Genomic DNA, 19,202 nt, shown 5'->3' with positions numbered 1-19,202 from the left:
CATGTCTTCCAAAAAAAACATTTCCCCCTGTCTTCACCTAATGGTGGAATCTGAGGTCTGTCTTTTGGTACACCATTTATGAGTCATCAATGCATTCTTCAAGGAGCTTCGGTAGGCTGGCTACTATGGAGAACAGACATCTCCAGTCCAAGTTTTCTTCATTTGGAGATAATGGCTCTTACTGTGGTGTGATGGATTCACAAATCCATTAGAAATTGCCTTAAGAATAGTAACATTTTCCCGACTGATATTATTCAATAACCTCTTCTGCTGTTTCTTAGTGTTCTCAGGAGGGATGGCGTGCTGCTTGTTGAGACCTTTATGTCTATTTAGGTTCATGTTAAGGTTTAACAGACTGCTACTGCAGTAATCAAACCCAGTTATGTCCAATCTATTTTAACCTAATTAGCAATTCAATTTGTTTAATTGGATGACTATGTACTGTAAATAAGGGACGAAATAGTTTTTCACACAAAACCAGATGGTGTTAAATAATATTTTATCTGTTTTAACAAAAATAATTTTAAAAATGTGCTTTGAGTTTACTCAGGTTGTGTTAGTCTTATATTAAATTTAGTTTGAACATCTGAAACAACCAAGTGTGACAAATATGTAATGTAAGCAATAAGGAAGAAGGGCTTTTTTTTTTTTTACTAACCAAGTCATCACTTATTCCTTATTTATTCTGCTTTGATTAGACTATCATGTTTTCCTTTTTATCAATATTTCCATTTCGGCCAAGAAGCTTTTCATTCATTTTCTGTGAGGCAGGAAATGAGAAACAACATCTGGAATACAGATTACATGTAAATGTACAGCAAGGAAATATAGAGGGGTAACAATCCATAATACAGTATGTACAGTTGTACCTTGGTATACGATGCCCCGCCTCACAAATTTTGACCATAAGAACTGAAAGGTTGCATTAAGTCTGAATCATTTTCGGCATACGAGTGACTGAACTCGTCCGAACCGAGCTGTTTTTTGGTTGCATTTTGTGCAAGATTTATTGAAGACAAAGGACCATGTACACTGTTATTAGAGACGGTAGCAAGAAGAAAAAAAGAAGCCACATTCAGTTTAGATTTTTTTTTTTTAAGCAGCCAGTGCCAAGAGGAATCATAAATTAAGGTTAAGAAAGGTTTAATGTTTATGTTTATTTCATATTTCACTTAATTTACATGTTTAATGTTTATGTTTATTTCATATTTCACTTAATTTACATGTCTTTTCTAAATGTTTGAACAGGTGATTGTGTTTATATACAAAAATATGATTATAATGTTGAAAATTGGTAATATTTTTTGTGTGGTTGAAACGGATGATCTGTATTTATATTATTTCCTATGGGAAAATGTGTTTTGCAATACAAACTTTCATTTAAGAACTTTAAAATGGATTCAATTTGTATGCTGAGGTATGACTGTAGTTAGATTTAAGAGAGCAAATATTATCAGTTTCTGAAGAAATCTTAGTGGCTTTCATTTAGTACATACTCTACCTTAAGAATGAGGTCTCTGAAATCCTTAAAAGTGCATACTTGCTAATGATCTGCAAGAATTAAGACCAAATGCTGCTATTGACTGTGCGGTCTGTGAGCAGAATACCGATAAGCTAATAAGTAGTTGCTCTAATTAAGATGTGTGCATTAAAGTCGGCGTGTTGCAAAGTTTATGCAAATGCAACACAAGGTTGGGCACCTATGCTAGCAGCACCCTTTACTTTAAATACATGGACTGCTTAATTCTTGATGACAGTCATTGACTTATATTACACTTTTTATTAAAAAAAGACTATCTTGAGTAGTTTAGCTGACTTCTAAAGCAGTAATTGTGTCCATCTGGTCAACTGCTATTCTCTTTTATTGTCTGTAACAGTCTACATTTTATTAATAACAGCCGCTATCATGGTCCAATGGGGAGTCACAGCATTCATGCTTGTTTTCAATCACTGCCTGGATTCCTCTAGATTCTTATCTGTTTATACATTGTACCCTCAGTAATGAAGGTACTATTAAACATGTTGATATGATCAACTTACGGATAGCATTCAATCACCTGTCTACTAGCTTCTCCTATAAGCATTCTTCTTTCTTTCATCCCTTACTTTATCCCCTCACAGCTCAATCAAATCCCTTCAGTGAGAAACAGGGATTGCAATCTCTAAAGCCTCTGAAGATTAAGTCCACAGCCCCAGGGACCCACGACCACCGTTTGGACTCATGCTCAAAGCCTGCCATAACTGCTACTAGATGTGGTCAGTGGTAGTTAGCATGCAGGGAAAGCCTAAAGCATTACTGTCTTCAGTAGAAGTAGCAAATAGATAGATGTTGGAAGTAAGAAAGAAAACAACAGACTATGCCATTATATGGTTATACTACAGTTACATTTAATTTTATGAAATGTGTGTTGGTTCCTTTTATCCCCTAAATTATAGCAGTTCCCCAGCAGTCTCTCCTATAGCTTTTGGTTTTCATGTAACAAAAATATTGTCATTTAATTACTTAAGCAATATCACACAAGAGTGCTATTGCGATGCGGTCGTAGGCGCGAGGGTGCAGCCCGAGTATCAAAGGCATTACAGCCGGCATTACATGAAGAGTGATACTGCTTTTATCCAACAATTCCACAACAAAGCAACATTTATTTGTTTCACTTTAATCAGTTATTTTGCTCTGGCAAAGCATATTCTTCTGTAACGAGCTGGAGACTGACATGTGACCGATAATTAACTGGGGTGGAAATTCTTATTGCTACTACTGTATCTAGCCTAAAGGTGAGGGGAGTAAACCATGGAGGTGGTGGACTGTCCTGACAAACTTTAAAGATTTACTTTAAATTATGAAACAACGCCAGGGCAAATGAAGGCTGTAATCAAATCTGAACTGTCCAAAGAAATTTAGGTGTGCGCAATTTTTTTGGCCAAGCAGTATATTTTTCTACTCATACAACAATTAGTTCTGACCGAGTAATCTGATTGGATGAGAGACATTCCACAAGTGGTGGTAATAGAGCATAGGGCAACAGCATTGGGTAATTGAACTATATGTATAGTTCTGGGTCACAGGAGTTCTCACAGTTGTTAACGCACTAACTGCCACCAGCATGAGGGAAAGTACGTTGGCACAGTCCACAGTACTGGAAAGAGAAGAGAGCAGCTGCTTGCCAAAACCCACATTCACAACCGGTCATAGAAGCACTTTCAGCAAGAAAACACATCTGATAGTGTGAGGTCATCTAAATTATCTTACTTCATCTCGACTAACACTTGTATCTAAATAATCTGTGTTTTAAGGCAAGGTACAAAAGCTAACTGGCTTCTAACACAAGGTACAATTTAGGTTATGGACTTAAGGATTGTACACCCTAGCTTTCCATTTAACGTTATTTGGGATTCAACCCCAGAAATCATAATAAATTAAGGAAAATATCAATTAATATCAATGGAAATATAAATGAAATCTTAGAAGTTACTACTGTAGGTGCTCAGTTATTTTCATCTTTTGTAGAGGTAACGTTACTCACACATTCCTATCCATGGCCTAGACCTTTACAAATAATCAATACCACAGCAGCATACGTTCCAATCTAACTTACAGAATGTCATACTTTGACTGAATGTTGTAGTAAAGTTATCAGTGTCATTTACAAGTTATCAAAAAAATTATATTTACCTCTTGGGTTAGCTTGTGAAATGTGGCCAATGAAAAGCAAAGTTAATAAACATTTTACATTTTTGTATTGGCCATGTATAATTAGCCATGATCCATTTTTTAAAGAAAACTTTGATGGCCATTCCAGCGCTGCACTGCCTCAGGTTGGTGAAGCAGTCGGACATAAAGTCCATGCAGCCCAAGTTAATCCATGCATCATGTCCTCTGAGCCAGGCAGCTGATGTAATGTTTTGTACTGGTTTGTGGAGTCCACAATAGAGCAGCTCCTGTGTCTACCTCCAGCCTTCCTCATGACTGTGGCACTTTGGCTGTGCTTCTAGTGAGAAAAAGAAAATGGCGGTTCTTCTAAAAAGCTTGGTACTGTTCGGCAGCCCACGGGTGGGGAAGTGCTAAGGTAGATTCCAGGTTATACAAATGAAAGTCAGGTCTTACAGACAGTAAAAGGTGGCTCAAAATCTGAACGGGCGGTTTTCTCACAGTAACTTTATAGTAGGCTGCCTCAGTCAGAAATCATAAGTTGTTTAATTTCACAGTTTGTGGCTTGGTAGGTGCTCCGGATACCCAAATTTTATATTTTATACAGCAAGCCCTCCAAATTTTTTATTTAGACACACTTCAGGAAAAGAAGAACTGTATCAATACTGCATTTATTGCTATACATTATATATATATATATATATATATATATATATATATATATATATATATATATATATATATAATGATATATAGATATATGTGATATCATGATAAATCATAGTACTTTTCTTTTAATAGAATGTCTATAAATTTTTTTTAACTCTGTGTACTGTATATAGATATATACAGATACAGTATCTGTCAAAACACAGTATTAGTGCTGATTTTATTATTATTTTTTAAAACATGTTATACATATAAAGAGGCTACTTCTAAAGTTTCCCTAAAAATGTTGTTAACAGCCGTTTTGGAGAGATGATTTTATATGTGCTTAAAAAACTGCCCATTTCAGTGTTATACTGTCTTGCTTCAAACAATAATAATTTCAATGCAAATTACAAAAAAAGTTTTTTAAAGGTATTGATACTAAAATTTGTGTAAGCTTCTAGAAGCATATGGCCTGTAAAAATTATTGCTTAAATTGTTTTTTTTGTTGTTGTTGTAAAGCTTAAAAAGCTTAAGGCCTTGTTTATACGGGCGTTAAGTTTTTGTATAAACGAACGTGCTCTGAAAGTCCTAGATGTTTATGTTGCGTTTTGTAGTGGCGCTTGATTGACTTCTACACCGGCGTTCGTTTGTCTATTGTCAAAATTTTGCATTTTAAGATAATACATTTTTTCAGGTTTATGGTTTTTCATTTGAAATCTAAATTGGGCAAGTTTCATCTTAATGACAGTAAAGATCTTTGAAAGATTTGAATACAAGAAAGTTATAGACACGACATAAAATCACATACATTGTATTCAATAAATGTGTTTCTTTTTATCTGATATGCATTTATTTTTTGTGAATATATGCATATTTACAAAAAAAAGAATAAGCATGGTATTATATGATCATATCTGAAAATTCACTTATTCACCTACAGTAGGTAAGTCATTATTTAGCACAAGTTCCATGTTTTGGTTGATATACAGTACGTTGATGTACAGCATATATACAGTACAGAAGCACTGAAAAGCAATTGTGTTCCATAATGGGACTTTAAATGCATTAGTGTTAAGAGATTTGTTTCCAGCTGCAATGTACAAATCAGTAAGTATTAAGAAACTTATTTTATTTCAAACTGTGACCTTTTTGTGTCCAGGTAGTGTATTACTGATATCTGAGGCTCCACAACGTAAAGGTTATTGATCATATTGATAATAGGATATATATATATATATATATACTGTATTTAGACATAGGACATTTACAGTAACTGCCGTTATGTACTTTCAAAAACATTAACAAACACTTGTACTTCCCTATAAACATAATATACTACCCTAATTCTAATACCCTAACTGTACCGTACACACACTGTTGATAATCCAACTGCTGAAATGGCAAAGCAGAGGGTAATGTTAACAGGTCACGTTTGAAAAAATCATAAATGAAGACTACATTAAAGAAAAGATGAATATACAACCCTAAGTAAAGCTTTCTGTAAAAATATCTTTAGTACGACATGGTCATTATAAAATGGCATGTTGTTAGCCTAAAATAACCAAATAGATGCCTGCAGCTATTACGTTACATCGTGTTAAACTGTCTACTTCACAAACCAAGTCAAAAATCCCTCGATTACAAGTCCAAACGTGCATTCTATTAAAAATAATATGATATCACATGCACCAATCATTTAGAACATTAACTTAAAACTGTTTCATATATTATGCTCCATATTCATGGAGCATCTACTGTATATACCATCTGTATGTCCTTGTCTAAAGAGAAAGTCACTGTAATCAGTTAAGAATTGCAGTATTTCAAAGGACAAAAGATCTTTATCCAATTAAAGTAAAAAAAAAAAAAGACTGAGAACACCACGCACAGTTTAGAAAATGCACACACAACACAATACATCCTCCATATTGTACTTCATAGCACTTAATGAACAAGATTTTCAGCATTAATTTGAGGAGTTTATCTGGAAAACTGGAGAATTAGTGCATTTGAGTTTGAGATCAAAAGATGAATATGAGACAATAGATCAGACATTTAGCTGCATTTCCTGACTTTTACATCTGGTAAAGAAAATCACACGTTTTTCAAATGCTAAACAAAATTGTGAGGTTGCGTGGTGTTCCAAATGGAAGGATCTTCTAGGGAATATTGTATAAAGTGCACTGTGGAACAAAAAACACAGCACACAAAGGACCAGTATAGTTACTGGCTTTCATTCCAACCATATAGGAGGCATACTTAATAGTTGATTTGAGACCTAGAAGACCTGACAAGTGAAAAGTGGAATTGCATGTGACTCCTGCCTGTTTGGAATGAAAGCCTCTAGCCAAATCCATCCTTTGGGGAGAAGATTTGTTTAAAAGTCAAAACGTCATGAAGATCAGAGAGCCATCTATGGAGAAAACTTGGAACATGGATCAGAGCAACTGACCAAGCGTTGGGCCTTCTGATTATGTGAGAGATGTGAAAAAAAATCCACAAAACAACAATCAGTGACACACCACCAACCTCCACAGGACAGGCATAAAGTCCAAAAATACACTGTTCAAAGAGACACTAAGGGCATAAAAAATTAACGCCAAAGCACAAGATGCGAACCACTTATCAACTGGAAGAATCAGAAGGCCAGACAGGAATTGCTATACATGGCTTACTGAGATTACAAGAAAGTTACAAGACTCTCAGCTCTCCTTGTGCTAGCAGACCCTCGGTGTGCTTCATTAAAGTAGAAAACATGGGCTACCTCGCAATCCCAATTCCACAGCAACATATCAGCAGCAGTCAATTTACAATCTGACTGTCCTTGCACGGTACCTATGGTTGAAAAAACATATTTTGATTCCAGAGACTGCACATCAAATCGACTTTCGTGTGTGACGCAATTACCGACTGTGGTGCAAAATGGACATTACTGGCACCAAATTACTGGCAGTGCCAGTGTTAGCAGTCATTATATTATCAGCCCAATAGAAATACCATAATGTTTATTCCCGTTTTAGCTTCTACACCTTGTCCTCATTCCAGCACATAACTCTGGAAATCCACTGTCCACATTCCGATGCAGCTCTCTAGAGTAGAGCATCAATAGCTCCCCCTTGTGGAAAGCTTTACCCCGCGTAAAGTTAATAAGTTAACAGGAAACACTTCTCCATCAGCAGGGCCGCATAGCAGAAAGCATAGAGCCCAGATCAGTTAATGCCTTTAGATTCAGACACAGCTGTCTCAAGAAAAACAAGAAATCTTTAGGGATCACTGCAGTGCCTAATAAAATAAGACGCACCGGAGACAGAAAATCTGTATCGTCTGTAGAACAGTTTACACATGCAGGATCTTCGCGTCAACAACCAACTGAAGTGAATAGTAAACCTTTTCATTTACCCGAAAGAAGCTGACTTCCATTTGCGGCAGGGGTAACTTCTTCGACAAAGAGGAGTAATATAGGTTCCTTGGTTTTCTGTGACTTCAGGGGGCAAAGAAGTGTGTCGTCTTTGGAAAAAAAAGAAAGAAAGAAAGAGAAGACATTTTCAGATTTTTTATGCATGCTCACATTTCATACTATTTGACTGATTTAAAGAATAGATAGCAGAAACGAAAAGCATTGAACATGATGATGGCAACATGGATTTCAGAGCCTGCTGGGAGATTTCATCTCTGGTCTGAGACAATGCACAATGGACATAACTTGCCTTTGAGCTTCAAATCATATTCGAATTGCAAAGGCACACTTCTTTAACTTGAGCGAATATGCATTAGAACAAGTGCTGACTGTCGCATTACTGAGCTTAGAAGCAATCATTATTTTCAGCTTGCGGACTTGGCATCTTGAGGACTGCAAATCAAGGGTGGTGGGTACCTTCGGAATATGCATAATCATAATTGGCTGGAAAAGCTCTCATCTTCTTGCCTGCTTAAAGGGTAGGAGATAAAAGAAAGGGGAGGAAGAGCAAATATAGGTGGATGGAAGCAGTACATGCAGAAATAAGTGTGGATTTTGATGTGCAGACATGTGGAAGTGTGGGGTGGAAAAGAACAGGGTGACAGATGGAAGTGGGTCAAGCAGTCACTGAGAGTCCCAAGGGAAACGGGAAGATGACTAGAACTAGACAACTCCCCTGTGCTGCTCAGACACGACAACCCTGGTTTACATGCAAATGTGAACAAATTAATCGTCTGAGCTATAGTGGCATCCTCCTCAGAGCGGTAAACATTGTTTACAATCGATAGTTTCTGGATCATAATCCAGTGCACACAGTTATGAAATAATCTCACATAACTACAACTGGATTGTTTTATCCTACTATCATCAACTTATGACTGTAAGTTACAGTATTTTGGGGTTTTGCTTTTATAGTGAAGGCAGAGTTTTATCCTTGCACTGAGAGCAAAATGTATATGAAAAAAAATATTGGTCTACAAATCAGATGTACAAACATGAACACTGCTATTGCACACCAGTGAGGTCCTCTAACGCTTTTGCTTTTCAATATCACACGATTTATTATGGACTGAAAGCCCCTACTATTATTATTGCCCTTTTTTAAGTTCACAGTCTTTGGACAAATATGTGGGTCGTACCATGAAATATGTGATTCATCATCTTTCATCACTTCTGCAAAAGCGGTTCTACTAGTTTTCTATCGAAATACTGTAGACCGAGGCTTTTTCCCCACAATTCCTGTTCAGTTCCTGATTCAGACTAGACAGTTGTATCTCCCTCAATTTTAGATGCACCAACATGAAATTTATATAAAAATGTTCAGCTGCGTCTCCTGAGTGCTATGAAAAAAAGTTGACCTTGGTGGAAAATGCACCGTTTTTTAAGTTAAGACAATTTGCTCGTGACCCGCACTGAACCCCCTCTGCTCCCACGGCCCCAGCTCACACGGTTGCGTTCCAATAAGGAAACGACACACACTGCATCAAATGGTCGGAAATCTCTACCACGTCAATCAAAAATAAATATAAATGGCCCAAACTCGCTCCCATGAAAACAGAACAGAGTTTAAAGGTATAAAAACCGTGAGTCAGCACAAATCTTATTTCTAACGTTTAGCTGGGTCTCCTCTCCCAATCCAAAAAGCAAAGCTCTAGCACAAAAGGTTCCTGAGCCATGCATAGACGCCTAATGTTATAGCAATTAGGCTAAGCCACACCCTTTTACTCACACATGCTTACTGGACTCAAAGCCAGTATAGGGCTTATATCTTGAAAACCATGTGGGGAACAAATGAACCATTGTCACAAGTGGTGCACCATCCTTCAGCCCCTTCACAATTTCTCCAGGAATTGTTTCTTTAGCAAACCTTCCGATTTAAAGGTGAATGTTCTGAGTTGACTCACCCGGAGTTGTTTAAAAAGACATAACTAATAAAACTAATAAAATTAGCTTTGTGTGTACTTGAGATGAAAAGTGACCACAGTCAGTGGTCTGTTTTCTTTATATAAATGTCTATAACATTATTCTGTATATTAATCATAAGAAATTAAAATGCATAAAAAAATATATATTTTGAATTTTTAGAATCAGAAGGTGGTTTTATTCGGCAAGTATGCTGACACACAAGGAATTTAATTCCGGCTGTTTTTTGCACAGTAAGTACGCACCATTTAATAACGGTACAGACGTAATAAAGACGGATGTTTTTTTAAACATATCTTCGTAATATAGTAGTGTGCATCACATATAATAAATATAATAAAGTGAGCAAATAGCTGGAACATGCAGCAGGGTGTAAGAACGGATGAAAGAAGCCTGTTGGTGCTTTTACACAGTATAAAGTACAAGATGTTTGAGTAGTGCAGATATATTTAAAAACAATTTAAAATGACGGGTGTAATAGATTATGACTGATCTTTACAACCTGGTCTGTCAGTATGACAGACAACAAGAAAGTTTCACATTACCTCTGAGACAAACTACTAAAGTGAATTTTTTTTTTATATATTTATACATTTTTTCAGTTTATATCCAGAACAATTTCTGTAAAGCTGCTTTATGACGATATCAATTAAATTCTAATAAATACATTTAAATTGTATTGAAGATATCTTAAAACCAACAATGAGAATGAACTCTCATTTATTACCATAAAACACTGCTTATAGCAAACAAAGGGAAAGTCTAAGTACAAACAGTAAGTCCATGGCTTACAGGACAATTTCTGTTTGAGGATACTGTATACTGTAAAGATTGGGAGAGAAAAGGGGGGTTATAAGGCGGACAATGGCCATACCAGGCAATAATATAAAGGTCTAATGCAGCTACTGAAAACCAGACGCCCTCTCACTGTGGTGAACTTTTTTAAACAAGTTGATAAAAAATAAGACAAATGCATCTCTCTTTTCCAATATCCCAACTTTCTATTCTACAGTATGTTTTGGTGTTGTTTTTGAAGATGAAGCGGGAAGATTTAAGATGCGAGCTGGAAATTTTGCTGAGACCTGGCAACACTGCACACATTATACCAGCACAGTAGTGCACTTTGTTTTAAATCAAGAAAACTACTGTACAGCTGTGTCAGTTAAACATAATGGATAGACAGACAACGTTTTGCCAGCTGTTATTACATGGGCTCACTCACTCTTCGCTATACCGCTTTTTTCTGTATTCGGGGTCTTGGGAACCTGGAGCCTATCTCAGGAGGCTTAGGGCATGAGGCAGAGGTACACCCTGAACAGGGTGCCAATCTATTGCAGGGCACACACACATGCACACACACATACGCTACGGGCAATTTGGGAATGCCAGTTAACCAAACCTACATTTACATTTAGGTATTTGGCAGACACTCTTATCCAGAGCGACTTACAAAAAGTGCTTTAAAGTTTACATTACTGGATACATACTTACACTGGGTTAACTAGGTTAATAAAACGGAGGTGGGGGGTTAGTCCAAGTACTGCGGAAACAGATGCGTCTTGAGTCGACATTTAAAGATAGTCAAAGTCTCTAGAGGAAGTTCATTAATGAATACTTACATGCCCATGATGGGTAAGGCAACTTTCAATCACAACCAGTAAAAACGTATTCAGCAAAGTGTACTACGGTAGCTCTTTGGTGGTAATAGACCAGATGTAATAACCTTTGCTTCCCATGCCATCAGTGACCCTAACGCACCTGTTGGATCACTTTTGGTAGGTAACCACTATATACTGGGAACACTCTACAAGATCTGACCAGTCATCTCACATCTCACACTCAGATGCCTATTTTTTCTGCTATATCCCACTCCTTGACAGGTGCCAGTTTAGTTGTTTTAATGTTGTTATGACTGGTTGCTGTATGGAGTACAAGTATAAAATCAGCACAAGGTGACATTAATTCATGTTTTACACAACTGATACTGCCAGTGGACATCAAATCAATTGTTATAATAGCTGCCTTGCATGACTTGAGTTTAAAAAAATGTTTTGCGGACACAGCACTGTTACTTATTAGACTGATATATACAGCACTGTTTTTAACACACAGCAGCATGTCTGAAAGGCCATGCTGAAGAGAAATAATGCACAGTCCTGGTGCCATAACTTAAACAAGATGTAAACTGTAATGTTATCTTAAGTGTAAGGTCAAAAGTCAACCACACTGTTTAAGCCCAGCTATTGCAGGATATTTAATCTCATTTGAATTATTATTAATTTTAAAATGATCTGTAATGTGTTAGATTTGACCGTTTTTTTTCTTCCCTCAGTTGGGACTGTCTAGAGGACGGACGGGGGGTGGGGGGGTGGGGTGGTGATTACTGATGTGAGAAAGAGTAAAAGGGAGTGGGTTTCCAGGCTGTCAGTCAATATCAGATTAATTATAAAGACCTGTGAGACTCCCAGTTATTCCAGATTCACAAGCCAAATAGATGTAAAATTATCATGAAATTGTATAATAACAATTTCTAAATTATTATTATTATTATTATTATTATTGTAATTTATTAATAAAAGCTTTGCCCATGGGCTCAAGAGTGGAACACAATTGGTGTTGGAGATAAACCCATGAAAGCCTCGATCACCTGAGTCACCATTGCCCCAGTAGGATCATTACTAATTTCTAATTAAATTAGAGGCTAGTAAGAAGATAAAACAGTTTTAAGTTTGACAATAACTGCTTTAACAGAAATGTACAAATATAGCTGTCAATGGGGGACTCTGGGAATCGGTGGTCATGGGACACAACTTAAAGTGGAACCTTTCAAACTAAGGCATATTCCATTATTTTTTAAATATTAAACATTAAATATTTATTTAAAAACAAACAAAAAAAATATGAAATAGTGTAAACGCATCCATTCAAAACCTCTACTTGAATCCTGGCATTGCCCAAATGGAATAAAATCAAAGTCTTCTCCTGCTCCTTCTCTTGCCAGTATTGCACACAAAAAAGGCAGAAGTCAGATCAGGGCTGCCTGAGGGCTTGACGCAAGGCATGGTGCAATGCTTACATGATGTGTCTGGTGTGAATTAAAAAAATTACATTGCATATACTTAGCATAAAATTAATGTTACTGACTTTGATGTAGAGTCATCGTGTACATTAGTTTAAGGTAGTCAGGGCAAACCTACACTACAAAAAAAAACCAGACTCTTCTAAGGAGATTCAACTAATAAATAAACATTTCACAATAAAATAACATTACTGTAATAAACATAGGATTGCAAATAAACTGCAAGGTTGACGGCAGCTTTCTCCAGTCACGAAGCTGTAATATTAACACAGACCTTCTTTTAACAGATTATTTTTCAATGGAAATATGAACCACCTTGTTGTATTTACCTTTAATTAATTAAACTTTTATAACAAACCAGATACAAAGTATGACATCATATTGTTAATTGATGTTAGATTAATATAGGTAAAAGTCAACATCTTTGAACTTGGCTGTTAAAGGTGAGCTCAGACAATTTCTCTGACTCTACAGTATGTACTGAGCCAGAATTCCCATCATTGGGATGTGAAGTCAAATCTCATGTTATTAGCCTTCCTTTCTGGTCAAAAGCAGAGAGTTTTAAAAATGTATAAAAGACCATCTATGTGGCATCTGTATCCTAAAATGCACTGATAGTACAGGGTAGGTGAAAAGTAACTAGACATTAAAATTTTGAAATAAAAGCTATATTTCTAATACAAATTCAAACTGTTTATGTACAGTACATTATTCCATAGGAAAATGAAAGCAAATCCTTAAATTTCAACATAGGCATCAGTGGCATCAACCAGTTTCCTCGAACGGCCGGGGATGGAATGGAGGCAGTGATTTGGGATATTGCAGAGAACCTCCTGAATCCTTTGTGTAGACCCATAAGAAAAAAAAAATCACATGGAGTGATACCTGGACTGCTCGGTGGCTATTCATGAGGTCCGTGTCGTCCCAGCCAACATCCTGAAAAATGCTGGTCTAAACACGCACATGGGTGGTAAAAGCAAAATGGGGTGGTGAACCATGGGTTGGTTCATTTTCTCCCACCCTGTAGATGATGAACTTAACACTACAACACTACAAGGATACCGTTAGCTTACAAAATTCCATCATGTACTCTTCATTGTATTTGGTTTTTATTCCATATTTATTTAAGGCAACCCTGTTGAACTCAGTAACGTTCTAACTAGCTTTAGCATTTGCTAATCAGTCTATTGCGGCAGCAATGATTCATTAATAGCATTCCTTAAAATGAGAAGACTGTATTTTAATTTTTAACTTTAAAACTGCCTTTAATGCTTTAACATCACATTCTAAGACCAAATGATCAAAACCCAATGCACAGTCCTGCTTTCTATTCCTTCTTATTGAATTATTCATAAGCAAATGCTAATGCAAATGCTATTCCTATTCTCTAGCAAGGTATCCAGCACCTTGTGGTATGAATTATTAAAAATTTTGCAGTTTAAATCTATCTGAAGCCTTGCAGTTTAAATCTATCTGAAGTTGTGGAGACATTGCACATAAATACCTAATACACCCTACTTTGTTAATTAGCATTAGGCTAACTTGCAAAACCAAAAGTACCTCAGGCAAGGACACCCGTAAGCACCATACAATGAGGTATAGCCTTTCTGAGCATGGTCTCTGGCTGCCATAAACCTCCTGTCATCATCCCAAAGCCACATTACACTTCCATGCCAACTGTACCCAAACAATCTCACGCAACACTTGCACCCATACACTAAACTACACACGGCATATCGTGCAACAGGATGATTACTCTTTCTCTCGTCTTTTAAACGTCCAGTCTGCCACAGGTGATGTAAGTCCACCGTAGAAGGCAGTTCAGCATGGGTGAATGACCTGGAGAGCAGCAGCTAAATTCTCATTACTTGTGGGCCTCTGCTTCCACCACCCTGCACTGATTTATAGAACCTTTGTAGCAATAGTATCACATAGCTCAGGAAGAAAAAGTGGTCTCTAAATAATAACTATAACACCTGAAAGAAAAACAAAAACAAAAAACAAAAAACTGTCATTATTTTCTGCAGTGGCATTCAATCTTATTGATCTGGCTCGCGCACACGCCTCAATAAAAATCCCCTCTGGAGAAACTTTCACACTTAGCAAAATTTCTTACAGACTTCAATCCATTAAAATCAGAGATGTGTTCCATCTTCCACTTCTTCCAAACTATGTTCTGGGTATAGAGCGTCAATGTATCGAGAGCGTGAGACGCCGGTGAGGATGCATTATTCAGCTTCCATGTGGACTCAGGGAGTTGAGATGCTCCTTTCAGCTGTTTATCACTGCACTAGGAGTGGTTTTTGTACAGCAAAAAAGAATCACCGCACACAAAAAGCTTGGTGCCCTTCAGGTTATAACAATAAATGAATAAAAAAATAAGTAAAAAAAAATAAACACCAAACACCAAAGGGCTGGTTGCAAGGGAGATGATGAAAAAGGAGATATACATAGCAAGTAGAACAATCTCTACAAATCCCCCCCAAAAAGTCAGTAAAAAGCTTTCTATCCAATCACTTACTTACACAACAACCCTTAGATTACACAGGGAATGCATCCACAGGGAGGCTTAATCCAGTGTTATCTTGTGCCTGTCCCAAGTCTGGATAAATGCAGAGGGTTGTGGCAGGAAGGGCATCCGATGTAAAACATTTGCCAAATCAAATGATGTGAATCACTAAGAGGACTTTCTTAGATTATATAGGAGTTGTTTAGCGAACAAAACAAATGCAGAAATGTGATATGTGGACATGTGTGTCCATATTAGGCTTGTCACCTTTCCTTATAAAATATGGAATTGTCCTGTATTTGGAAACTAAAAGACCTGTTCCATATTAAACTGATAATTGTTTCGTGTTTGTTTAGTTTTCCCATCAGTTCAGTGAAATCTGTGGGAGAGAAATATTATGGGTTACACTACTAAGACAGGGTGATTTGTATGAGACGCAGTCAGTCAGTGGATAGAAGGAAACCCCGCCTCTCCCTCAGTCTGTCTGTCATGTTCTCTACCGAAACACTACAGCACTACTACACCTTCCATTGCACTACTCATTACAAAGAACAGTGACTGTACTACTCATTCATTGGGACTCCCGACCCAGAACAGCATCTTGCCAGGGAACGGCAAGGAAAATAAAATAGTTTAGAATGATGACGTTTGTGCGATCGGGTTTACGTCACTCATTTGCACGTCATACTTTTCATTAAAAAAAATTTTTTAAAGAATTGTAAAAAAAAAAAAAAAAATGAAAGTTTTACATTGGTGCCCTGATTCAATCTTTTAACCGAGGCACCGGAATCAAAGCCATTAGGTGGCCGTTTTAGAAAATGACACGGACACATGTATTTACCCTATAGGCTCTCGCCATTCAGACGCCATTCAGGCGTGAGCCTATAGGATAAATACATGTGCTACAGCACCAGAGCAAAAGTTCCTGCAAAAGCCAAACACAGAACAGAACTTAAAGCTGTGCAATCTGGTGACTCGGACTACAATAACTGATACAATGTACATATTTTTAACCACAAAACTTTAAATAATCCAAATGAGTACAGTAGCAAATAATATTTACTATATTATTAATAATAGAGAAATTATATATATATATATATATTTTTTACAAATATTTAAACAGCTCATTTCTCAGATGAAAACTTGAAATAAAGGAATAAAACCAATGTAATTACATGAATAGGTATATATATATAAAGTGGAACCTTGGATTGCGCGCATAATTAGTTCCAGAAGTGTGCTCATATTTCAAAACACTCTTAAATCAAGGTAAATTTTTCTCATAAGAAATAATGAAAACTCAGATTATTCGTTCCTCAGCCCCTAAAAAATACATAAAAATAATTAATACAAAATATAAAGTAAAAATAACAAATTAAGCTGCACTTTACCACTTTGCACTTTAAAAAAGTAAAAATAAATCCTGACATATGAATGTTTTTATTAGTGTTTGTGCTGTGTATATACAGTGCATGCGTGCATTTGTGCGAGTATGTGCTGTGTATGTGTTTCTGTGCGACACCATCTCCCTCTTTTCGTCCTACACAGTAACGGAACACTGCCTCAACGGGAAAATTAACAAGAAACATCTCAGGCACTCAAGTGACCGCACACATTAACGGAGTCACTGCTGTAAAGTAAAAATTAAACAAATAAACCTGCACTTTACTTTTGAAAAAAATCACTGAATATAAATATACTGGATGCAAGTGCTGGTCCCAAGCCTGAAAAAAAATTGGGAGGGTTGCTTCAGGAAGGGCATCTGACGTAAAACCTGTTATATTTACACACACACACACACACACACACACACACACACACACACACACACACACACACACACACACACACATATACGGCATAAAAATTTGCCAATTTTTTTTAACCAGATGCTTCCAAGAAAATTTGTACTGGATGTAGATTTTAGCTGGCTTTTTCCTCAGTGAGGATGAGGAGAACCATCCGTGAGAAAGAGTAGAACCACTGCTCCTTTGCATTAAAAGCAATCAGTTGATGTGTTTAGTTTGGGCATCTAGAAAGGATGCCACCAATACGCCTCCCTGGAGGCCACAGGGCAGACAGAAATTATATCTTCACACTGGCAAAAGGCTCGAGATCCCCCAGTCAGAGTTGGTTGAGGTGACCAGGAAAAGGGAAGTTTAAGGTTTCCTAATGGAACTGCTACCCTGAGGATAAGCAGTTGAAAGTAGATGGATGGATAAAACACCAGCATAGTGTGTACTAATAATGTCCTACCTACAGAGCAAGACTTAATCTATAACTGCACTAAAAAGTGCATGGAGATGACGATTACCACTGGAAGAGGTTATATTAATCTTAGAAAGTCTAGAGAATGTAGTAGCAGATCAGACTATATGGAGTGTATATTTATAATTAAGCCCCATGATTCTTAGACATCTCTGTTGCTTAGTCGCCGATTCCCCTACAGGGATGTTGTTTTCTGGTCTGTTTTTGCTAAAATTCTGAGCCAGACTTTAAATCTCCCAGGCAAGCATATGATGTTTATATTGGCTTCGCCAAGCAGTCAAGGCTGGAGATGTACGGATCACACGCTGCTTTTTTAAGATGGTAAAAGGCAGTGAGCACTTAACGCCCCTCCTGACCTTCTGAAAAAAATCAGACACTGCCTGCATGAAGCTGCAGTGTGATTATTAGTAGCTACCCAAGAGCTCCTAATAACAAATTAGCCAGAGCTGTGAATTAGTAGAAATTATATGTAAAAAGTACATGGTGTATCAAGGTAGTACCACTGCCGTTGAAGCTAGCCATCTAGCTGGCATGGAATGTGGAACACCTAAAGAAGTCACCAAGCAGGGAAATAAAATGCTGTATGTTCCACTAGCCATACAGAAAATGGAAACTTTTTAGTGCATGCAAAGACATGACACAACTGAGCAAGGACATCCAAGAAGTGATGTGATAAATGCAGAATAGCAATGCTATTAATGAAAATTACTTGAGTCTAATGATCCTATTCGATTTTTATATGACATATACTGTAGCTCAATTTAGTGTTTGCCATTTAACATGCACAAAGGCAAAGACACAAATGACCTACACTAAAGCAGTGCTCTACAGAGTTTTGGTTTTCCCTCTAACTTTTAAATTACCAAAGCAAACCTCTAACCTGTACATAATTTCAGTGCATTCACTGCTTTAAATATTGCTGTATGTGGATTTTGTCATTATTTCATTGACTCCATATGGACACAGGGTATACAGTAGGGAAAAAGTATTTAGTCAGCCACCAACTGTGCAAGTTCTCCTACTTAAAAAGCTGAGAGAGGCCTGTAATTTTCATCACAGGTATACTTCAACTATGAGACACAAAAAAAGAAAAGAAAAAAAAATCCAGAAAATCACATTGTAGGATTTTTAATGAATTAATTGGTAAATTCCTCAGTAAAAATATGTATTTGGTCACCTACAAACAAGCAAGATTTCGGGCTCTCACAGACCTGTAACTTCTTATTTAAGAGGCTCCTCTGTCCTCCACGCGTTACCTGTATTAATGGCATCTGTTATCAGTATAAAAGACACCTGTCCACTACCTCAAACAGTCACACCCCAAACTCCACTATGGCCAAGACCAAAGAGCTGTCAAAGGACACCAGACACAAAATTCTAGACCTGCACCAGGCTGGGAAGACTGAATCTGCAATAGGTAAGCAGCTCGGTGTGAAGAAATCAACTGTGGGAGCAATTATTAGAAAAAATGAAGACATACAAGACCACTGAATCTCCCTCGGTCTGGGGCTCCACACAAGATCTCACACCAATCGTCAGAATAACAACAAGAACTGTGAGCAAAATCCCAGAACCACATGGAGGACCTAGTGAATGACCCGCAGAGAGCTGGGACCAAAGTAACAAAGGCTACCATCAGTAACACACTGCGCTCAGTCCTGGA

General features: G+C 37.1%; 1 protein-coding gene across 3 annotated transcripts in view; it reads right to left on the bottom strand.

The window, feature by feature from the left end:
- Positions 1–19,202, bottom strand: part of iqsec1b (IQ motif and Sec7 domain ArfGEF 1b) — a 219,573-nt gene that overhangs the window by 127,373 nt on the left and 72,998 nt on the right. For 2 of the 3 annotated variants that reach the window (XM_053483874.1, XM_053483870.1), the window contains exon 3: positions 7,700–7,807. The exons of the other annotated variant lie outside the window; for it this stretch is intronic. In XM_053483874.1, coding sequence (XP_053339849.1) covers positions 7,700–7,807 — 108 coding nt within the window. The remainder of the gene's footprint in view (positions 1–7,699; positions 7,808–19,202) is intronic. 3 annotated transcript variants of the gene reach the window in all.

The sequence above is a fragment of the Clarias gariepinus genome, chromosome 23, assembly GCF_024256425.1.
Source record: "Clarias gariepinus isolate MV-2021 ecotype Netherlands chromosome 23, CGAR_prim_01v2, whole genome shotgun sequence".
NCBI lineage: Eukaryota > Metazoa > Chordata > Actinopteri > Siluriformes > Clariidae > Clarias > Clarias gariepinus.
This window is presented reverse-complemented; position numbering and strand designations above follow the sequence as displayed.